At 41.9% G+C, this 21,531-nt stretch overlaps 1 protein-coding gene across 4 annotated transcripts in view; it reads left to right on the forward strand.

Moving 5' to 3' along the window:
• Slc4a4 (solute carrier family 4 member 4) overlaps positions 1–21,531 on the forward strand; it is a 420,169-nt gene that overhangs the window by 265,793 nt on the left and 132,845 nt on the right. For all 4 annotated transcript variants that reach the window (XM_057771897.1, XM_057771894.1, XM_057771895.1 and 1 more), the window contains one exon: positions 7,824–7,900. In XM_057771897.1, coding sequence (XP_057627880.1) covers positions 7,824–7,900 — 77 coding nt within the window. The remainder of the gene's footprint in view (positions 1–7,823; positions 7,901–21,531) is intronic.

The following is a 21,531-nucleotide window of genomic DNA, read 5'->3' on the forward strand; positions in this document are numbered from 1 at the left end:
ATGTGGAAATTTGGGCCCCACGTCAGATGCCTTTTGTAGTTAGAATTTTCTTTGGGCCACAACCAGCCCCCAAATAAAGCCATGGATACTTTGTCCTTGGGATCCTCTTGATAATGGGTGTTTCTTCTCCTGCTTGTTCTAGTTTAGTAATACTTTCTGTCATCATATTTTAGCATTTTTTACTCCATTCTCTTTGCCTCCTTATCTTTTCTTCTATATTTTCTGATTTTCTTCCCCATTTCTCCTTTTATAAGATTTCTTTCTTTTTTTTTTTCTAACTCATGTTAAGGGGTTCTTTTCATGGTCCTAAGAATGTGTATATTGATGTTTAAAGCAATTGTGTGTTCATTCTAAAACCTTTTTCTCGAATTCTGTTTTAAAGAACTCTTCCTGTGCTTTGACATAAAATCATTTCAGAGCGTTCTACAAGCTAGTAAAATTTTTACTTTATTTTCTAAATTGTATTTCATTTTCTCCATTTTTATTTATTTTCTTTATGGGGTATATTTAACCTTGGAGTTTTTCTGGCAGAGCTCTGTTTGTGACTTATGCCTTTACTCAGCTCCTTATTTTTTTTAAACAAACAAACAAAACCCAGAGCCTCATTACAGTTTGTCTTGCCTTGAGCTACTGTGTAGCTAGGGGTGGCCCTTGAATATGTGAATGCAGGCATGAGCAGTCAATGAGCCGGCACCAGACTTCCACTGTCCATACATCTTAAGAAGGAGCATTTCTCTTAGAGTGGGCAGGAAGTATTTTCCTAAGTATGTTCCAGAATTCGGAGGGCTTTACTCTGAGGCACAAACGCTTGCCTCTATTTGCAAACATCCAAGTATAAATGAGGTGGTTGCTGCTGAGTCTTCTGCCCACTGGGGTGGAGTTCAGTGGAGGCAGGGGACTTCCACTAACCTGTCCCTTTCAGCTTGCCTCTTGCTTCTGTGAGACTCTACCTGGAATGTTGAGAGTCCACTTCCTCAGAAATATGCAGGATGACTTCTGGGACTCGGTGCCCCTCTTCACGTACTTGATAACTGTCACTTTGGCACGGCACAAATGGTGTCTGCTTTACCGCACTAGCTGCTTTGCTTAGAGAATTTAGGAAATCTTTTTTCTGCTTTAGGTCACAGTGCAATTGAAATAATCATTACGGTTATTAGAACGGAGTCACCATGAATTAGAGAAGTTTTGCTCTTGCTGGTTGTTTATTTGAAAAGTCTGGGATCTAAGGTTGAATCTAGGGAAAACTCACAAGTGGTCGGAGTATTAAAGCAGGAAAACAGTAGCACCACCAGCAAAAGCAGAGTGCAGGCGTTGAGGTTAAGCAGATCAGCCCTAGGGTTGGGAGCAGAGACCTGAAAGCTCAGAGAGTGGTCTATTAAAGAGAACACAATTGGGGAAGCCTTCTGATGCAGGTGTTTGTGGCACTGTCGGCTGACCTCTGCGTATGCCCAGCTCTCCACATAAGGACACTTCCTTTCTTTCTTCTCTACATTAAGAATGACTTCACCTTTTGGCTGAGCTTCACTACCTGGATAGTTATGAGTCTTTAGACATCTTCTTCTTTCTACCCCACTTATTCCTCCTCCCATAGTGGTCTCATGCTTTGACTTTTTTCAGTTTTCCTCACTTCCTGGGTTTTCCTCTGCCGGTTTCCCTTCCATTCTTACTGCTTCTGGCTTCTGTCGTGCTGGTAGCAGACAGGCTTTGGAGAGCTTGGCCATGTCTTTCTGTCCTGTGACTTCTGGGCCAGTTAGACACTTCTTTATTTGCCTTCATGCTTTCCAAGTCTAAAGGCTCCTGAATGTGCCTTAAGAAATGGGTTTAGCACAGTTGCATTTATGATAGTTTCTGAACGGACATCAAACAGCCCACTGATGTTATTTATTAAAATATTCATGAAGTGCCACTAATACCCTGAGGCTAGACCTGTGAACAAGACAGAATGAAGACCGTGACATTGGGCTTAAAATTCATATCACAAACAAACAATAAAATCATTTAAACAAAAGAATTAAAAAATGAAATGATCAAAGACACCATATTGATGTTTCTTAGTTATGAAATTCCTTCAAAGGGCTCCAAATGGCTGGTAATATTTTCCCACTCTTCTTAGAATAATATTTATACCCTACTGATTTCTGCATTTTCTATAAAGAATGGGGACTAGGAACGGATGGTTTAGAGACCTTGTTCTGTTTTTTTGTTGTTTATTTAATTTTTTTGTTGTCGTTGAGGATATCTCTGGGTAATATGTTGTTGTAGAAAGCAAGACTTTCTCAGTCAGCATCGGTCTAAGGGTGCCATCATATTCCTCTTTATTAAGAAGCTGAGGTGGGAAGGTATTGCAATTGGAGTAACTTTTAAGTGTAGAAAGCTAATAATGGACAATTGGTTCTGTTCAGCGTGGAATTTCACACTGTAGACTGTGACTGTGAGCGAGGGCATCCGGAAGCGTGTAGTTTTGTTCTCTTATGATCATACTGCGTTTGCGTTTAGTATCCTGCCCACTTTGTCATAGAGTTGTGGTCTGGGGCACAGCAGCAGAGTAGCCAGGTTCAGTATTTCCCGCTCCTCTTCAAGTAAGGAAAGAGTAGGAGACCGCATCTTTGGGAGCAGCTATGTTGGAAACTCAGAAGGTAGCTTATCTCATAAACACTGTTAGCTGCTTGTTCTCCACAGTGCTACCATGCAGGTAGAATATATTTGTTGACATTGCACATCACCTTTTCTCTTCACTAGACACAGTGAAGTTTACGTGTTCATCCAGATAATGCAGAGAGAGGTGGGAGTCATAGTCAGAGAACCAAGTTTAAGTGATGCATTTACCATTTGCTGGGTGGCAATGAACATACCCTCCTCTCAGTTCAATTCTGTCTGCTTGAAGTGGTGCTAATAATATCATATCACAGTATTGATATGAGAAGTAAGGCATGCAGTTCTTGCTATTCAGGAAGTGGTGGATATTGAGCATTTAGAGTACATTAATCAGCTGAGCTTGGAAGATGTCCTCCCTGTCACAAAATACTGAAGAGAAGAAAGCTAAAATGGGGGGAGAGTTATTGGGGCCTACCTCTTCAAGTCACTAGGGTTTGGGCCCTTAGTGGCACAGACATCATGGTGGGATCTTGTGGGAGGTGCCCATATCCCCTTCAAAGATTCTTTCCTAAAATCTGATTTCCTTTAACTACCCACTCCTTCCCAAAAGGTTCCACCACTTCCTAGTAGTTCCACAGGCTGGGGACAAAACTATAGCATAGGCTTTTGAAAAATAAGCTGCATATATTTCTGTGGCAGTGTAAATCAGATTTATAGTTCTGAATCTGTGATAAATTCGGGAAATTTATCATTACCTAGATTCACTTATGCCTATTATAATATACAAGGTACCTATTTTTGTATATAATAATAATTATATGATGATGATGATGATGATGATGATGATGATGATGAAGATGATGGTTTTTCAAGACAGGGTCTGTGTAGCCCTGGCTGTCAGAACTCACTTTGTAGACCAGGCTGGCTTCCAACTCAGAGATTTGCCTGCCTCTGCCTCCCCAGTGATGGGTTTAAATGCATGCACCACCACTGCCTGGGATAGTTATTTATGTTTTAAAATGTGTTTATTTGTAATACTGGGGACTGAATCCAGGTAAATACCCTAACTCCAATCTTTACTCTTTTTTGTGTGGTTTTTGAGACAGGGTTTCTGTGTATAACAGCCCTGACTGTCCTGGAACCCAATTTGGAGATCAGGCTGATCTAGAACTCACAGAGATCCACCTGCCTCTGCCTCCCAAGTGCTGGTATCAAAGGCATGTGCCTTCACTTTTTATTTGGAGACAATATTGCCCTGGCTGCCTTGAAACTTGGAATTCTCTCCTCCTCAGCTTCCTGAATAGCTAGGATTACAGGTATAACCCATCAGTTCTGGTAGGGATTTTTTTTTTTTTGTTGTTGTTGTTGTTTAATACTGAAATTGTTGCTTAGTTACTCATGAGAATAAAGAATCCAGTATGGTTCATAGGTCATGAAATCCTTGTTTTAGCTTGTCCCTCTGTATCTTATTAGCTTCTTATGGAGGTATGAGGTAGGGTGGGGTTAATCTTTCATTGTATTATATAAATATTAGCTTTTGTGCACACATTTAAATATCGTTTTTCTCTGCTGTGCATTTCCTCACTTCTTTTTCCAGTCTCTGATAGATGCAGTCGCGCAGGGCTTTTAAAATTGCTGCACATATACTAAAGAATAACAATGATTTTTCAAACAGTACAGAGTGTAATTAATTTTTATAGAAACAGTGTGTACCTGCCAAGTGGGTACTTTGAAAATGAAACAGCTTTCAACTGTGTGAAACTGCTTGAAAATGTGATCTCCTTTGCTTTCCTTTCCTTATGGGCCGGAAACAGTGATGTGGAAGTTAATTATGACTGTGCACCCAAGAGACTAGTTCTATCTATCTATCTATCTATCTATCTATCTATCTATCTATCTATCTATCTATCTATCTATTTTGGTAAAATCACACTTTAGAAGCAAAGTTCCTTTGGGCCAAGAACAGTTCCAAAGCATTTAAATGTCCTGGATTTTAGTTGGAAAGAGGATTTGAATGCAGCCTTGAGTATGTTATCACCTGTCCCCAAAGGTAACATGCTCCCCGACACCTGTTGGTGCCAGGGCGGTTTTCTCTAGTCCTCTCACCCAGTGCTGCAGTGTAGTGAGTGTGTATTACATGCCCCAGCTCTAAATACAGAGCCCTGATTTATTCTGACAACATGTCCTGTTGCATACCTGTTACAAAATGTGTGATACAATACCTCCTTGTTAGGGGCCCGTTGTGTAACAGCTTCCTGCGTTTCTTAAATTCCACGCACAGATTTCTGATTCCCACATGGTCTAGTTTGTAATCTCTTTTGGCTCTTGTCCTGTCTTCTTTGGTTTTGGTAATATATTTCTTTGGTCAAAGCGAGTTTCCAAAACAAAGTTATTTATTGATTTGGTTGTAAAGGTGAAGAATCAAGGGGAAAAAAACAAATACTCCTTTGTGTGTATTTGTATAGTGACGTTGCTGATTTAATGATTTGGTTGACATAGGACAGGTGACAGCAGTGGTTTTGTCACGGGGCAGGTTGCCAGAATGATGCCTGTCACTTCCCGAGCTCAGATGGGGTGCTTTGGACTCAGAGTCCCAGTAGCACACTGCCTGCCAAGATGACTTTTCAATTTGAGTAGTGGTTCTCCATATTTCCCACTTTGCAGTGCTGCTCAGAAGGTTGGACAAAGCTCCTTTTTCTATGTCCCACGCCCAGAGTTTTGTTAAAGTTAGAGTAGGGTGAGTCTCAGAATTTGCGTTCTAATGAGCAGTGCCCTTGTGGTGTGGATGTTGCTGGTCCTGGGTCCTCACGTTGGTTACCATGGAATCAGAGCACTGGGAAGAATTTGGTTGTCTCTGATCCCAGGCGTTGAGGAGGGAGTGTGCACATTTATTAGGGTCAGAGATAGGAAAAGGCGAAACAATTCCAATCTTTTTATCTATTATTTTTATTACTAGAAATCAAATCAAATTTAGGAGGGTCAGTGGATTTGATTGTCCGTTAGCACAGTCGTTTTTTTCTCATCTGGTTCCCGTGTCCTTCTTCAGCCTGTGCCTTTCTCTGCCCCCCACAAAGAGTGACTTGAGACTAGCCAAATGATGGGCGTCTTTTCAGAAAGGACAGAAATGAGACAGGCTTTGTTTCTTTGGCAAGATTGTCACATCAAGGCTGGGGGGGGGGTGGTGCACACCTTTAATCCCAGCGCTTGGAAGGCAGAGGCAGGAGGATCTCTGTGAGTTTGAGGCCAGCCTGGTCTACAGAACTAGTGCCAGGACAGACTTCAAAGCTACACAGAGAAACCCTGTCTCAGGAAAAAAAAAAAAAAAAACTGTCACATCAATCAAGTTTATCATTATAATAAAATCCACATTGCATTGGCTTTTAGCTATTCAGGCTTTGTGGCAAGAATGACAATGGTTGGTTCAAATATACTTTACAGTGTTTATCATAGATTTCCAAAGCAAATCTGTATCTTTAATCAGTTACCCCCAAAGTTTAATTTATTTACCTTCCAAGTTATGTCATTACTGAGACTTCAATAAAGTGCATGGGATCGTTAGAAGTCAGTCTGGTTTGTTTCTCACTGAAGGCTGTTTAATTTGTGTGGATGATCAGGACTGCTCAGCCTTCCTTGATTAATATGCGATTCCACTTCTCATGCAGAGCAACTTCCACCCAGGTTGTGCCCATGGCCACTTTTGTTTGTTAGTGAAAGGACAAAGTTAAACCTAACTCACCGTTTCCCATTAGTTCCCGTCTCAGCATTATCTGGGGTTGTTTGAGTTCGTTCCTAACACCTCTTGAATTGGGTGGACACTGGAACTTTAGAACAGTTCAAAGCATAAAATGCTGCCTTCAACAGGACTCCTTTAATTTTGCTTATGAAACATTTTCTCAGATGTTTCTTTCTTTTAAATAATACCCTGTGCTCAGATTTTCCTAGAATAAAACATCCTGCCAGGTAAAGGGTTTAAGAGATCTAGGCCATGCTTACTCAATGAAATGCAGCCGAGTGGAAAATACCCCGTCTTCCTGGCTCAGAACACTAGGTCTTTTCTAATACAGTGGTTCAAGGAGATTCTATTATTTAAAGAACTGGTGTTACACTGACATTAACTTACTAGGGGCAGATTTTCGTCTTTTGTGAGATTGTGTGTTGGGGTTTCTGTCGGAGGGAATTCACCTCTGAGAACAATGGTTTCAAGTCAAGGAAAAGCTGTGCTTGAACTCGGTGCTGCTTTTCAACCTTTACCCTTTTTCTGGGAAGACTTGCCTGAGTCAGATTATTGAGGATTAATAGCTAGTGCATTGCTCAGCATCCTGCAGGGGTTGTGTCAAACGCCTCGGCTTTGAAGAGTTCCTGTTTTGCTTAATAAGTCTAGAGATTGCAGGTCCCACTGCAAAATGGAAGCCCAGGAGCCTGTTGATAAACATGGTCTCCCTGCAGTTTGCCAGCTTGCGGCTCCTCTGTATGTCCTTCTATTGTGACTACACTGTTGGGAATAACTGGGTTGATTACTAGTGAGTTTGACCTCTGGCTGCCATAGGAAGACTGGTGAATTGTTGTATGCCATGTACGGTCCATTCTTCTACTTAAAGAAATTTGTCCTGTTACAGAGGGAAAAGGGAAGTATTTGCCTGGGTGGTAGGAATGCTGAATGGTCAATACCATTTTGAGGCAAAGACTGGGGATTCTGGGCCAGATACCCGCAAGGGGAACTATTTGTAACCAAAATGTCTGCTTGGCAGAGGAGGGTGAGTAGCTTTTCTGGGTGACCGGAGAGTCTTATGCTTGGAAGGATAGCCCAGGCCAAGAAGGGTAGAGGGAATCCAGGCACACCCAGGGTCAGTTCTGCCGGAGACAGGCTGTGTCTGTGGGTGAGCAGCAAAGGAAAAAGGGCAGTAGACTAGACGTGTGTAAAAGACAGTGAGAGACATGGTCGCAGCTGGAGAAGCAGCTTTTTACACTTACTGGTTTAGGCATCTTTATGGTTCAGCTTAACTTGAAATATAACCAGGCAATAAGGCGAAGTATTTGGGATTTTGCATACTTTCCGCTTAGCTGTATTTGTGCTCCAGCCTGAACTCAGGAAAACACCACAGGATTAAATGTGGTTAAAAGTCTCGTCACCATCCTCATCACCATCTCTCAGTGTTTGCAGAATGCGCCACCAAAGCTTGTGCCCTTGAAAAGACGCCTCTAATCGGAGTTCATTTGTGTTTTTCCAGGTAGCCCAGCCATGACCCATAGGAATCTGACTTCCTCCAGTCTGAATGACATTTCTGACAAACCTGAGAAGGACCAGGTAAGCAAAGACTTTTCCTCTTTGAAATTGAAGATTGACTGTGTATCTAAGAGATGCTGGGTTGGATTAGAGATAGTGATTGCCACCTCTAAAATGGACGTTATGTACAGATAAGGGTTTGTTCTTTTTCTAAGGAAGAAAACAAAATGTGTGGGGATCAGAGGAGGAGCCAGTGAGTCTTGGCTTTGTGATGCAGTCTCCTGGGCTCTTTTAGCTTTGGGGCTACAGTTGCCTGAGCCTGGTCATATTAATAACCTTTAGCTTGGGTTCGTCATAGGGATGAAGTGGGTTATTTTCTGAAAAACTGTTTTGGTGTATTCTAAAAGGCTAAAAGGTGCTGGTAATTGTACATCGTTAAGTGTCTTTAATAAAGGACAGAGATTTTGAACCTCTGCTATTTTCTTTTCTTTTGAAGAATGTGATATAAACTAGGTCATTTTTCTAGTTGACTGGGTCTGTGGAGATAGATTATAGTTCAACAACATAATATATTGATACTTCTTGATGAAGAAAAAATTCCTAGAGCTCCAATGAAATTAAAGTTCCATGTTTTAAAGACAACAGAAGGGACACACACACACACAGACGTACGTCCATAGACACACACACACATACACGTTTCCTCCATACATGTGCATTCATTTACAAATATTCTAGACACACATAGTTCTGTACATGCACACATACATACACACACACACACACTGAAATTCTAACCTGCTCCAAGATTTATAGGTAAGTAGTAAGGGACATGAAATGAGAAAAAATGGTTTTGGTACTTGTTTGTGATGGTCCCAGTTTTCCCCTATGTTAAGCAGAACCAGTACTTTATGTATGCTTCAGAAAACCACACATTCTGATTCTTTCTCTTAAAAACTTCCTTTTGTGTTCCTTGATATAACAGCAGAACATAATTGTAGTTGACTTCACGCTTAGCACACTAACTGGGTATCAGTCCCAAGGCCGCCTTCTTTATCTGTCTCTTTAAGTAAGGTTGCTTTGACTTTTTTGTTCATACTTTGCTATTTTTTTCGGCAAAAAAATTTATGACAGTGTTATTTCTTTAACTGGCAGCTCTTGTAGCGATGACAAGAGTTTTATAGGCTGTGGTGAATTCTAGAAAGTACAGGAAAGGTGAAATTACTCTCTTACTTATGAAATGACTCTTGGATTCTTTCTACCTTCTCACCGATGCTTCCTTAAAAGGCCTTCATTTGCCCAGACTGGATCACTAGGAAAACCTTTGGAGCTAATCTTAGTCCCATTTTCTCTCAGTTCAATAGGCTTTTTGTACCGCTGCTCCCCTTTCTCCCTGTGGATTAGAAGCATAATGGGTTTCTAGCAAGTTAAGTTTGACATCTCCCTCAGATCTGGTGTCATCCTTAACTGTTGGTGTGGGGGAAAAGGCCTCTTCCTCAGGACTGATTCCTGTCCTTGGCATGACCTTGACGTTCACTCTTGACTCCCTGGGCTACTCCTCCACAAACACTAACCTGGTTAGTTCTGCTTTCTTCTGATGGTTCTGGACATGGTCAGGGTTCTGGGCATTTGCTCGTGAATGTGTTGGTAAGCACACACCTGTGGCATAAAGAGAATTTGAACCCTTAGAATTTCCTTCAAAGCTGCCTTGCTTTCTGTGGCTCCATCCAGCTTTTATCAAACAATGCTATTACTCACAGTCTCTGATTGGGAACTTGAGCTTGGTTGGAGAAGGAAACACCAATTAGGGTTGACATATCAGTTTGATATATCTTTTTGAATAAGTCTTCTTTTATTAGGGATCTTTAGCTAGAAATTTATGAACAGGCAGCTGGTAAATGTGGGCTGAGAGAAATTTATTATGTTGTTGGGTCTCTTTAAATCTGGGCACATGTAGAGGAAGTCTCATGGCTTCCAGTGTGAAAGACATCCAATTTATCTTCGTGGATCAGAATACTTTGGTGCATCATGGGCCTTGGTTGTTGATTTTGCTGTAAAATGTATGTAGTGTAGGTTTTTAAAATCAACGTTTCGGGTTTTTATTTTGCCTCCTGTCAGCATTCCATAGTCGCTGACATTGATGTTAAAGCTCAGGGATTTTACTGGTTCTGTTGGTAAAGCTGGCAAATGAGATTTAATGGGTGTGTCTTAAGAGACATCTACCCAAATATAGCTGTCACTGCAGCCAGTTAGTTCACTGAGGACTTTCTCCCAAAATGTTCTCTCTTCTTTTCTTTCTTCCAAAGGCTGGAGAATAGCATAAAGGGACCCATGGTCTCGTCAGCATCAGGCACGGAGGAGGGATAATGTGGGTAGGGGCATGCAAGCTAATGCCTTGCATACAAAAGCACTTGGAGTCTTTTAAGGCAAAAAATTAAGTAAAAAGGACAAGGACTTGCAGATGCGGTTCTATTAACCCCAGGTTTTATTTCTGTAGCCTATTTTAATACCACAAACTTGGGATTTTCTTACACCCCCCCCCCCCGGTCTGGGTGTGGAAAACAGGTTGCCATACTCAAATATATTTTGAAGAAGCTTTTCTAATTAAGTAGCCTATGACCTGGGAATGAGTTTGGCAGTGAAGTCAAACTTGTCCTCTGTGCTTTTCCAAGTTGTCCTCCCAAACATCCATCCAACTGCAGCTGAAGTCTCTGATTGACGGATGCTTCTGACTGGCTACGATCTGAATCATTGTAACTGGGCCCCGTGTGACTTCCTGGAGCTATATACCTTCCTGCTACACAAGAGATGGGTTTTATGTTTGGAGTTACGAAGAGGAGCCAAGTGGCTCTTTCTGACAGCTCCAGGGTGACACAATTGGAGGGCCTATTTTTCATGAGATTCTATCTTGAGGAAGCCGCAGAAACAAATCTCTGGACTGCACTTTTTCTTCCTCGCTCTGCCAAACCTATGCACTCAGGATTTCAGGAGCGGCTGCCCAGTTGAAAAATAGCGCTAAACAGTTAAGAGCAGCAGAAATGCAGAGCCCAAATGGGGCAATGCCGTACCTCAACACCTCCCCGCTTGGATGTTATGTTTACTAAGCAGAAAAGCACCTGTGAGGAGTACATACCAGTGCATCTGGAGCTCATCGAGTTGTGCATCTACGTAAATCTTGTTTTCGTTGTTGCTCTGGAATGTTCTTTGCATTAGCCAGTTATTGTTCCCAGTTGTCTTTGCTGTACCTTCCTGTATCTGATCTTTGAAAATGGAGCTGAACAAGACAGGTGATGCAGATGCAAGACTTGAAGCCCAGTATTTGTGAGGTGACAGGATAAGATGAGGTGACTTTTTTCTCTCCTAGCACCAGGGACCCCACCTGGGGTTGCGTACCTAAGACACAAGTCTGCAACCACTGAGCTACATCTCCGGCCCTAAGATGGTTCCCCTCAGCACTGGCTTGGTAGCTTTAGCTCTTAGAGATGTGCTGTGCTTATAGCTTTGGAGGGCCTGACTCTTCCAGGCTACCCATAAGTGCAGTATTGTCTCCCACTTACAGGTTCAGTGTCAGGCAAATTGCAGCCTGTAGATCCCCAGTGCGTGTTGTAGGTATAGAAGCACTGTACAGAGTCCCAGGAATATGTAAGGGTAATGTGACCTTGTAATGCCTTACCTGGTTACCTCATTGTTTAACAGAATTATCAGGCAATGTATCACATAGGTCTCCTGGAGAAATCTGACCTAGGATTAATTCTTCAAGTGTATCATGATTATTTTAAACATTATCTGATGTCTGTCATCTTTAAGTATACTTGGAAGCCTTGAGTTTTATTTTTGCAATCTTGGCCATTCATGGAAGTAGATGTAAATTTAAATATTTTGCCGGAGAGTAAGAGGATAAACCATTAAATCATGTCTGAATTTGAAATTGCTGTCTTGACAGCTATAAGAGGGAATCTAGAAGGACCCAGTCTGTGACTGACTATTCTCATCCTTCCATACACACAATGCAGGATTGACTCAGCAGCGCTTAGCCGGGGTGATGTTTTTATGGCTTCTAAGTAGAATTTCCATCCTCGGGCCTTCACACCGGTTCTTTCATGGTCACAGATGCAGACAGGCACACAGGCAGTATTTCCTCCTCTCTGTGAGTCTGAATATGGGTGGTCCACCTTCACTCTGGGGAGGAAGCTGCAGTGAAGTCTTCTCTGAGGTTATAATCTTGTCTTTCAAATGTTCTCAGGGACCTTTGGGACACTGCCATGTCAGGAGAGTGCCAAACAGAACCACATCTGTGAAAACTAGAGAACAAAGATATGTTGTTTGTCCTTAGACGGCCACAGTCACTCCAGATTTGGTAGCAGCCATGAGCTGCCCCATGGCTCCGTGGCCACAGCTTTCTTTCAGCCCTGTGTTTTGTTGTTTTTTAGTTTTTCTATGCATTTTAGTTAAAATAGGATTGTGCCACATCCTTTCTTCTCTTTCCTTCTTCCAGCTCCTCTCAGGACCCACTTCCAACTCTCAAACTGATAGTCTCTTTGTCTTTGATTATTATTGCTTCATGCATGCATGCACTCACCCACATGTACACTCTTGCCCCCCAGACAACTATAAAAATACAGTCACCCGAGTCCATTTTTATTGTTTATATCTATATGGTTTCAAGGCTTTGTATCGCATAACCAATAAGGGGTTCATCTTTGGAAGAGGCTATTTCTCTCTCTCTCTCTCTCTCTCTCTCTCTCTCTCTCTCTCTCTGATTTCATTTATTCCCTGTTGTTCTTTATCCAGGGGTAGGGCCCTGTGAGATTCCTGCCCTTCTGCATTAGTATGTATACTGATATTTGCCATTGCTTCTGGTCTTGTTCATGTAGCTCTTTCTAAGAGAGACCATTTCACATCAGACATCTGTTGCAAGGAGCCACTTGTTTCTCCTGGCCACAGAACCAAAATAACCACACAGAAACTGTGTTAATTAAAACTCTGCTTGGCCCAGCTCTAGCTTATTATTGGCTAACTCTTATATTAATTTAACCCATTTCTATTAATCTGTATATCACCATGTAGCAGTGGCTTACCGGCAAAGATTTGGCATGTCTGACTCTGGTGGCAGCTCTATAGCATCTCTCTCTGTCTCTACCTTCTTCCTCCCAGCATTCGGTTTAGTTTTCCCAACCTAGCTCTGTTCCTGTACAGCTCTGCTATAGGCCCAAAGCAGTTTCTTTATCAACCAATGAAAGCAACACATAGACAGAAGGACCTCCTACACCAGACATCCTAGTATTCTGACTTGCTGGAGATTTTTTTTTTTAACTCCTTTTCTGCATTATTTCTCAAGCCATGGATGCAGAAGCTTTGATACAGATGTTTCTACTGGGCCTTGGACCTCCAAGATCTTATGACTTTTGTACTGTTTCCAGTTCTGGTTTTCTGTGATGGTCTCAGTTTGCTCTGAGCAAAGAGAAGTTTCTTTGATTCAGGGTGGTAGCTACACTTACCTCAGAGTATAAGATTACAATTTAGAATATAGTAAGAATATATGGTTTAGAAAAGTGGGAGTAGTTGGTTCTTTTCCTAAGGTGAGTGACCTCACTCGCCTTGGAAATTGACTAGGTTTCTGTCACCAGGTATGATTGCCTTTGGGGATGCTGAGAGGTAGGACTCCAGCTGGGGTGGAGGGAGAGAGGTCAGTACGGAAGGAGAAGAAGGGACAGATAGCACTAAGGTTGTTTGATAAAGTCTCAAGGAATCATATTATTATATATTTTCCAAATATTATGTACAATATACTTGTGTGTGTGTATGTGTGTGTATCTTAAAGGAAGTTATGCCACTTGGGCTGACAGTGTTCCCACAAGAACCATAGACTAACAAAACCCACAGTACAAGGCACCAGAAGCCTCCCTTTGACTGCTTAGTCAGAATAGTACAAGTTTCTCCCCAAAGAATATAGTCTATTGATGTAGGGCTTTGGTGCTTCTCAGAGGTTGAAGATAAGTTCCTTGTATTAGTTAGGGTTCTCTAGAGGAGAACGTACGTGTGTGTATGTGTGCATGTGTGTAATTTGTTAGAGTGGTATACAGGGCATGACCCAGCTAGTTCAACAATGGCTATCTCCCGATGGAAAGCCAAGAATCCAGTGATTGTTTAGTCGGTGAGGCCTGATATCCCAGCAGATCTTCAGCCTGAGTTGTAAGCCTAAAGAAGTAGGTTCTAGTGCCAGTGAAGGAAAGCCTCAGCAACAGTCCTAACCAGCTACAGAATTTTCAGCATGACAAGATATCACACAGGGCCAATACATGACATTCATATGTTGTGGTACCCGACCACTGTCTGATCAGCTGCGTGCTTTGGAAGGGACCGCCAATGGTCATGTGCTGCTAATCCACATGATGCTCATCCTTAGGCTCCCTTTGAATATCACCAGTTGGCATGAGACAATTAACATTGCTGACGTCTGTCATTATCCTCTTTTCTACTAGGGACTGGACTTACTGTAGCTTCCTTTCCCCACCCTGTGCTCTTTCCCATACTTCAAAAGCTTCAACCACTGGTGGCGTTAGAGGTTGAGTTCTGACGTTAATACGAGTTTTGAGGATTAACTTAGAAAATGTGGAAGTGATAGTGAAGGGGCAGTTCATTTGAAGTTCTAAGCCATGCCACACATGTACTATTGTGATCCGAATGTACTCACTATCAATTATTTATTAGCCATGCTCTTGATGGTAGATTCCAGGGGTGAGTAAAGCTGATTTAGGTTTTTTGAGTCCCAGAGCTTCCAAACTTGGGGCAAGAGATAGAGAGCAAGCACCAAGTAAGTAAACAAATTGGGTAATTTGCCACCACCAAGAGAGCCTGTTCTGACCATGAAACAAGGGAGTGTTGGGAGGTGGGGAGCAGAGATGGGTAGGGGGTGTCAACAGAGGAGATCAGGGACAAGCCTTGTTTTCTAGGCTGAAGAAAGGTGAGGGTAGCAGCCCTGAGGCAGAAATGGGTATGTTTTATTTAAAAACAGAGAAAGGGAGTCCAGAGTGGATGGCTAAAGTAGAGCTAGCTAGCAGGTGTGTGATGGCAAAAGAGGTCGGTAGCGCAGTCGGGGACTCCTTTGATTTTATTATAAGTGCAGCACGGGCCTATTTTTGGCTCTTTACCTGGAGAGTTGCATGTTCTGATTTACATTTAAAGTCATCACTGTGGATACTGGGATAGGCTAGCAGAATTTGCCAATGTTCCAGATCACCTGGTGGTGTTACTATAAAAAGCCTTGCATGAGCACCTTTGTGTATTAAATTGAGAGCACAGTTACCTAACAACGCCAGTTTCTTAACATATCAGCCATAAATGTGAGGGCCTTATTAGTATCAACAAAGGAAGTTCTTTTGTGCTACAGAACTGTGAGAAATAAAGAGGCTTCCTTGTTTAAAGCATTTCCTACGAACTGTTAAAGAATTATTCCACACTAACGCAAACATTTAAATATTCTAACCTACTGTGAGTGGGCATAGACATGCTATAGACAAGAATATAATATAGGCGCTTTTGAGTGGTTATATTCACAATGGCAGTCCTCTCTGTGTCCCTGTGACTGAAATCGGTCATGCCAGCTGAGCAGTGACACATGGCTAATGCTACTAATGCCATATGCACTGGAGACTTCACTGAGCAGTGGACAAGCAGCAGGGTTATTATGTTTGGAAAGGAACGGTGAAGGGTGCAGGAAAATAAGACCATCTGTGAGTGGTTCTGGGGTCCAGTCTCTCCTCTCTCTCTCTCTCTCTCTCTCTCTCTCTCTCTCTCTCTCTCTCTCTCTCTCTCTCTCTCTCTCTGTGCATGCCCTTGCACGAGCACACTATGGAGGCAAGAGATTGACAATGGATAGCTTTTATAGTTTCTTTCCCTCTTTCTTTTTGAGGCATGGTCTCTCATGGAGCCTGGAGTTCACTGACTCAGCTAGACTCCGTGACTGCTGAGCTGTGGGGTCTATCTCCGCCCCCCCTCCCCTCCCAGTGCTGGAGGTGCTAACCTGTTGCCCCACACAATTTTTACTTGGGTGCTGGGAATCCAAATTCAGGTCCCCATAGTTGTGTGGATAAGAACTCTACTGAGTAAGTAAATTGACTCCATGTCACTGTCTTGTCTCAACTTGAGTTCTGAATGCCGGATGCACCGTATCCCTGCATTATACATTTAACAAAAGGGTTCACAGTTATGACGTATCTTCAATAATAACCCAGCAGGTGGTATAGTAGATATTTCTGTTTTCTTTTGTTCTTTGCAGTTTGTATAATTCTCTCTGTCAGCTATCCCATGTATGTACATACATGTATGTATGTACAAAGAGTAGTGGGATTCCATTACCTGTAATCTTTTAGGCATATTCTCATGTCATAAATCACCCATGTCTAACTAAGACTTCAATAAGTGACATTTGAAAGTGGAAAATTGTTACAGAGCCAACAGCAATACCTTATGGGCATGGTTAAGCAATTTATCTAAAGCCATGATTATAAAGCTTTATAGTAGTTACTATATATATATGTATTATATATATGGATACATATATATATGCAATCACTTCTTACTATAGTAACATTATTGTCTATGATATTTTTAGACCTCAGACTTCCTCAATTAAAAGTGTGTAAAACTGCTGTAAAATTTAATCAAGGCAAATGTGAACCATCTATTTTAGCTCTTCAAAGTAACCCCTGTTAGCAGCTGGTCTTAAAGTCCTGGGCATTCTGGATGCATGACTACTTCTACACTGACCAAATCAATGGGAATCGATGGACCCGGCTGTATTCTCTTTGAAGGTTGCACAGTATACCTGAACCTAGTTTTGTTCATGTGATCCATTAATAAACACCATTTTGTTTTTCCCTTACGATTCAAAGTGCGCCTAAAAGAAATAGCCTCATTGTAATTCCCTTCATGGATATTTATGAGGACGTTCATGTCAGTGCAGTAACTGGGTCACCATTTATTGACAATCCAATGAACTTCTCAAAGGGATTACTAATCGTATTCTGGATTTTTAAAGCACATTTATCCTCCCCTACTCATGGACTGTTTGCCTGTTAGACTCAAGTTTATCCTTTACATGAGAGCCTAAGGACCAGGTGAAAGAGATTCTCAGTGCTCTCGGGTTTGGCTTCTTAGTTTGCGTCAGGGCTTTCTTCAGAAGTTAAAATATAGGTCGTAAGACAGCCTTCACACTCCTGGTTTGATTGGATGCCCACTTTGGCTCCTTGCCTGTATCCCAAGGTACTGGTGGAAAATGCTGGCAAGCTTTAGCTTTGGCTGCTGCTGTTCTGTTGCTTCTCTGAAGCAGCAGGAGGCCGAAGGTCTTGCAATTCTTAGCACTGAGGCAGCTGCAGAAACCCTCTGGGAGTTTCCTTGGCAATCTGGAAATGGCTTCTTCTCAGGAGTCCTACTTGGTGGTCTGCATCTGGAAGAAAAAGGAAACGTGCAGACTGAGCTGGCCAAGCCTTCCCTTGGAGGCATTACTCAACTCATTTGCAGCTGTGCTGTGCCTCTCCTTTCTTTCTTCGCCCCGTTCCTCAGGAGAATGGTAAATGAACTGGTGTGCAGATTTGTTTCTCGGTATAGGGCTTTGTTAGGTGCCTTAAAGGACTGCGGCATGTGGGCGAGCTAAGAGATGAAGAGCCCCTTCCATGGTGGCATCCTTGCAGGTTATGCTGCTCCCCCACAGGGAGTCTCTACAGAGCAGGAGGAAGAGGTCATGGCACCCTCGGGAGTCATTCTGCTCTTTGAGAGCTTCTTGCTGTCACTTGTCTATTGATCTAGAGGCCTGTCGATTCCGGGGCCAATCTCATGATCTTTTGGTTCCTCAGAGAGTGTCCTGACTTCTCCACATGCTGTCATCAGTGCTGTGGTTTTCCTGATAGGACTGATCAGAAGTGAAAACAATGCTTGCTTGTCCTTCTTCTGCTACCGTATGAGAAGGCAGCAGTGATTTCTCTGGTGGTCTGAAAGACAGTGGCGCATACCACATATACATTCCTGCCTCCCTGCTATTCTGTGCATAGATAGTAAGAAGATGAAAAGTTATTAAGTAATTGCATGGGTAGTCATTGCAAATGTTGGGTTTCAAAACTGGCTGCCATGTTGGTTCCTCAGTGGTTTAATCAGATGGTATTGTGATAAGTGTCCCATTCATAAGATTGCTGATTGAGCTTCTTCCTGTGTAGGAAATCATTTACAATCAACATATATAGGGGCCACCTCTATACCTTGATGCTTTGGAATGGTTAATATCAACCTTACTTGACATGCACTGGCAAATTTGAGTGAAGAGCTTAATTTACCTAAGGTTAAATTCATTTAAGTAACAGAGTTCCGTTCTTGTCTACACATCTGTGCTTTTAATCTGTGATGAACTCTGCCTGTAAGAATTAGGGTTGCCTTTAGGTCTGAAACCTCACTGAAACAGACAGGTGTCCAACTGATCACTGCTGGGCTTTGAGGCACGCGTCATGCTGAAAGAGCTAATTACCTGAACTAGTATTTTAAAAATCCAAGGAATTTTAAGGGTCTGATGGTGACTAGTTGGATAATTCTGCTGCCATGGCGATTAAAAGATGTCATATTCTGTGCCTGTACCCTAGATTGGATTGATGGGGACCACGAGATAAAGTTCATGTCTATTTATTTTGGTGTGTGCGTCTATGTTGTGTGTGTGTGTGTTTGTGTCTCTCTGTGTGTGTCTCTGTGTGTGCATGCAGGTGTGGTCACTTTTGTGTACACATGTGGAAGCCAAAGGTTGACAGATAATATCTCGCTTTATTGCTCTTCACCTTGTTTTTCAGACAAGGTATCTTATTGAACTTGGAGTTTGTCATTTTGGCTAGATTGGCTGGCTACAAGCCCTTAGTGTCTGTCTGCCTCCGTCGCTTGAGCACTGGGATTAAAGACATTTGTCACCTGTATTTAACTTGGGTGCTGGAGATGCAGTCTTATGTCTTGAGCCCTCATGCTCATATAACAATCACCTCTCCCTCTGAGCAATGTCCCCAACATCACAGTAATATGGTTTTACAATGGTACGATGTGTGGTCTGAGATAGGGTGAGCCTAACAATATAGTACACAGAGTTCAGGGAAAGAAAGGTACCCAAGAAGGTCAGAACAGCCCATCAAAGACAAATGAGCATTTTGGAAGCTCCTGGCCTTTTAGAGAACATAAATAATAGAAGACAAGCATGCTAGCCAAATGAGACGTTTGTTCTCAGGTACAAAGTAGGAAAAATCAGCAGTTGTCTGTTGTTTAGCAGCACAAGTGGATGACTTCCGTCTTCAAGAAATAGAAAATACTGTAGCTTTTACTATTCTTTGAAGTAGTGCTCCCAACCCCTCCAGTTCTGATGAAATACATTGCTCTGTTACGTCTGCATAGTTAGTGTCCCTTGTCAAATGAATGAATGTAGCTTAGATTGACAAGTTGGCATGTCCACGGGCCAGAGTGGATACTCCAGTTAGAGTCCATCTGATTTATTAATCGTCCCTTGCTTTGCTGTAATGCCTCATGGTTCCTTGGCTTTCTGACTGTTCAGGATCCATCCTCACTGTGGACAGAATCCCCTCTAGGTCATCAAGTCTGATACGTATCCATACTTACAACTGTCCTTATTTATTTATTTTTGACAGCGGACAAAACACTTCGGGTTGAACTTTGACTTTAGGCTCATCACAGAAATAGCACTGAAGACCATCAGCAGATTAAGCCTTATGTCTTTTGAATTTCAATTTTCTGGTTCAGAGTACAGAATTATAATCCACATAGCAGTGCAGTCTCCATGGGTGGCTGTCTGAAAGGGAGAGTGCTTAATAGATCTTAAAGTGTGATGCCAATGCTCACCACAGCCAGCTCATGGTGCTACACAAAATATTAAAAATAGGTTAGATCAATATGTAAGAGCTAGCCAATAAGAGGCTGAAACTAATGGGCCAGGCAGGGTTCAAAAAAATACAGTTTCCGTGTAATTATTTTGGGTAAAGCCATGCGGGCAGCCGGGTGCTGGGGACACAGCCCCGCCGCACATATTACAACACACCACCGTGCTCACTCTCACTGTGTAAGTGAGCCGCTGCCCCTCAGTTTCGGTTGGCTCTGCCGTTGGGGAGGATACAAGTCGGTTTTGTTTAGTGCATCTCTCCTCACCGTTCACATTCACATTGCTAATTTGGCTCTCAGTATTTTGTGCTCTTACCTTTTGTGCTGTAATGGCACACCCTCACGGTAATGGAATGTGTCTGACTGTCCCCCATGAATTTTACTATCACTTCTACATGGGCTGGACTCAAAAGCGTATTTTTCTTTATCCTTCTAAGGTGTACCTTTATTTTTGAAATTTTTTATTTTTATGTGTATGAGTGTTTTGCCTTGCACGTCTGTATGATTCCCCGGGATTGGAATTGCAGATGGTTGTGAGCCACCAAGTTGGTATTGGGTATTAAACCCAGACCTCCTGGAAGAGCAACTGGTGTTCTAACCTCTGAGCCATCTTTCCACTCCAGGCACGATTTACTTTGAGATGCATTGGTAGCACTTACCTTGAGCCTCATTATTAAGTATTCCAGCTGACGTAATTGTTCCTGTTGTGAATTTCTAACATTATCTAGGACCTATTGTTTGCATTATGAAGTTGTCGCTTATTGTTTTTAGTGTGTACGCCTTCTGTGCTGTAGGGAGCATGGGGATGGAGTCTAGGAGGTTAATTACCCATGGTGATGACTCACTGGTGACAGTAATTTATGTCAGGATTTCTTTCTTAAGTCTAATAAAATGAATATGAGAATTTCTCACAGAAAAGTGTGGTTATTGTTTTACCTTTTCATTCCGGTGAAACGTCTTTTTTTTTTTTTTTTTTAGTTTGATGTATTTTAATAGCAAACTTACAGGAACAGTATTGAAGACAGACAACATTAAAAACATGTACTTACACGTAGACAACCCATTTAGAAAAGTATAATGAACGGATGGACTCTACTGTATGATAAAAATGCTACAAACACCATTTCGTTGTGGTCAATAAGAAATTTACTTATTTTTCTGGAAACATTTCATATATTCATTGGCAATATGTTTTAATAGATTAACTAGTTGCTCAAAATATACTTTCTTGTATATCTTATATTTATATATTTTTTCCACTTAGAACAATTATCTAAATGCTGGCACGTCAAAAATAGTTTGCTGCTGTATTTGTTAAAATCTATTTACACAGCTTTCTTGTTATGAAAATGAAAAGAACATAGTCAGCTAACATGTACTATAAAGAAATCATCATAGAATCTTTATTTTCACTTAAAATAAAGGCTAGTATGTCTCAAGACTATGCTGGAGAGCCAGCTGTCAGCACACAAAGTTGTTCTATTCTGGGCCATGTGGTATTGCTACGCTGTCCAGGTAGAGCAGATTTAGATCATGGCATTGCATTGAATCTGTAGATTGCTTTTGGTAAGATTGCCACTTTCATTATGTTCATTCTACCTACCCACGAGCATCTCTGCCCAGTTTCTTATGGTCACATTCCCAGGCTAACATCATGGTAATTATCAGTGTGTGCAATGGAAAATAAGCAAGAACAAGTGAACTTCGAGCCCAGCTGCTTGGCAGGATGATTTGTTTCAGGAAAACTTCATAGCCAGAAGGAAGGGAACTTGCAGTTTGCTTTTATTCACATGGCTCAT

Source organism: Chionomys nivalis, chromosome 6, assembly GCF_950005125.1.
Source record: "Chionomys nivalis chromosome 6, mChiNiv1.1, whole genome shotgun sequence".
NCBI classification, from domain to species: Eukaryota; Metazoa; Chordata; class Mammalia; order Rodentia; family Cricetidae; genus Chionomys; species Chionomys nivalis.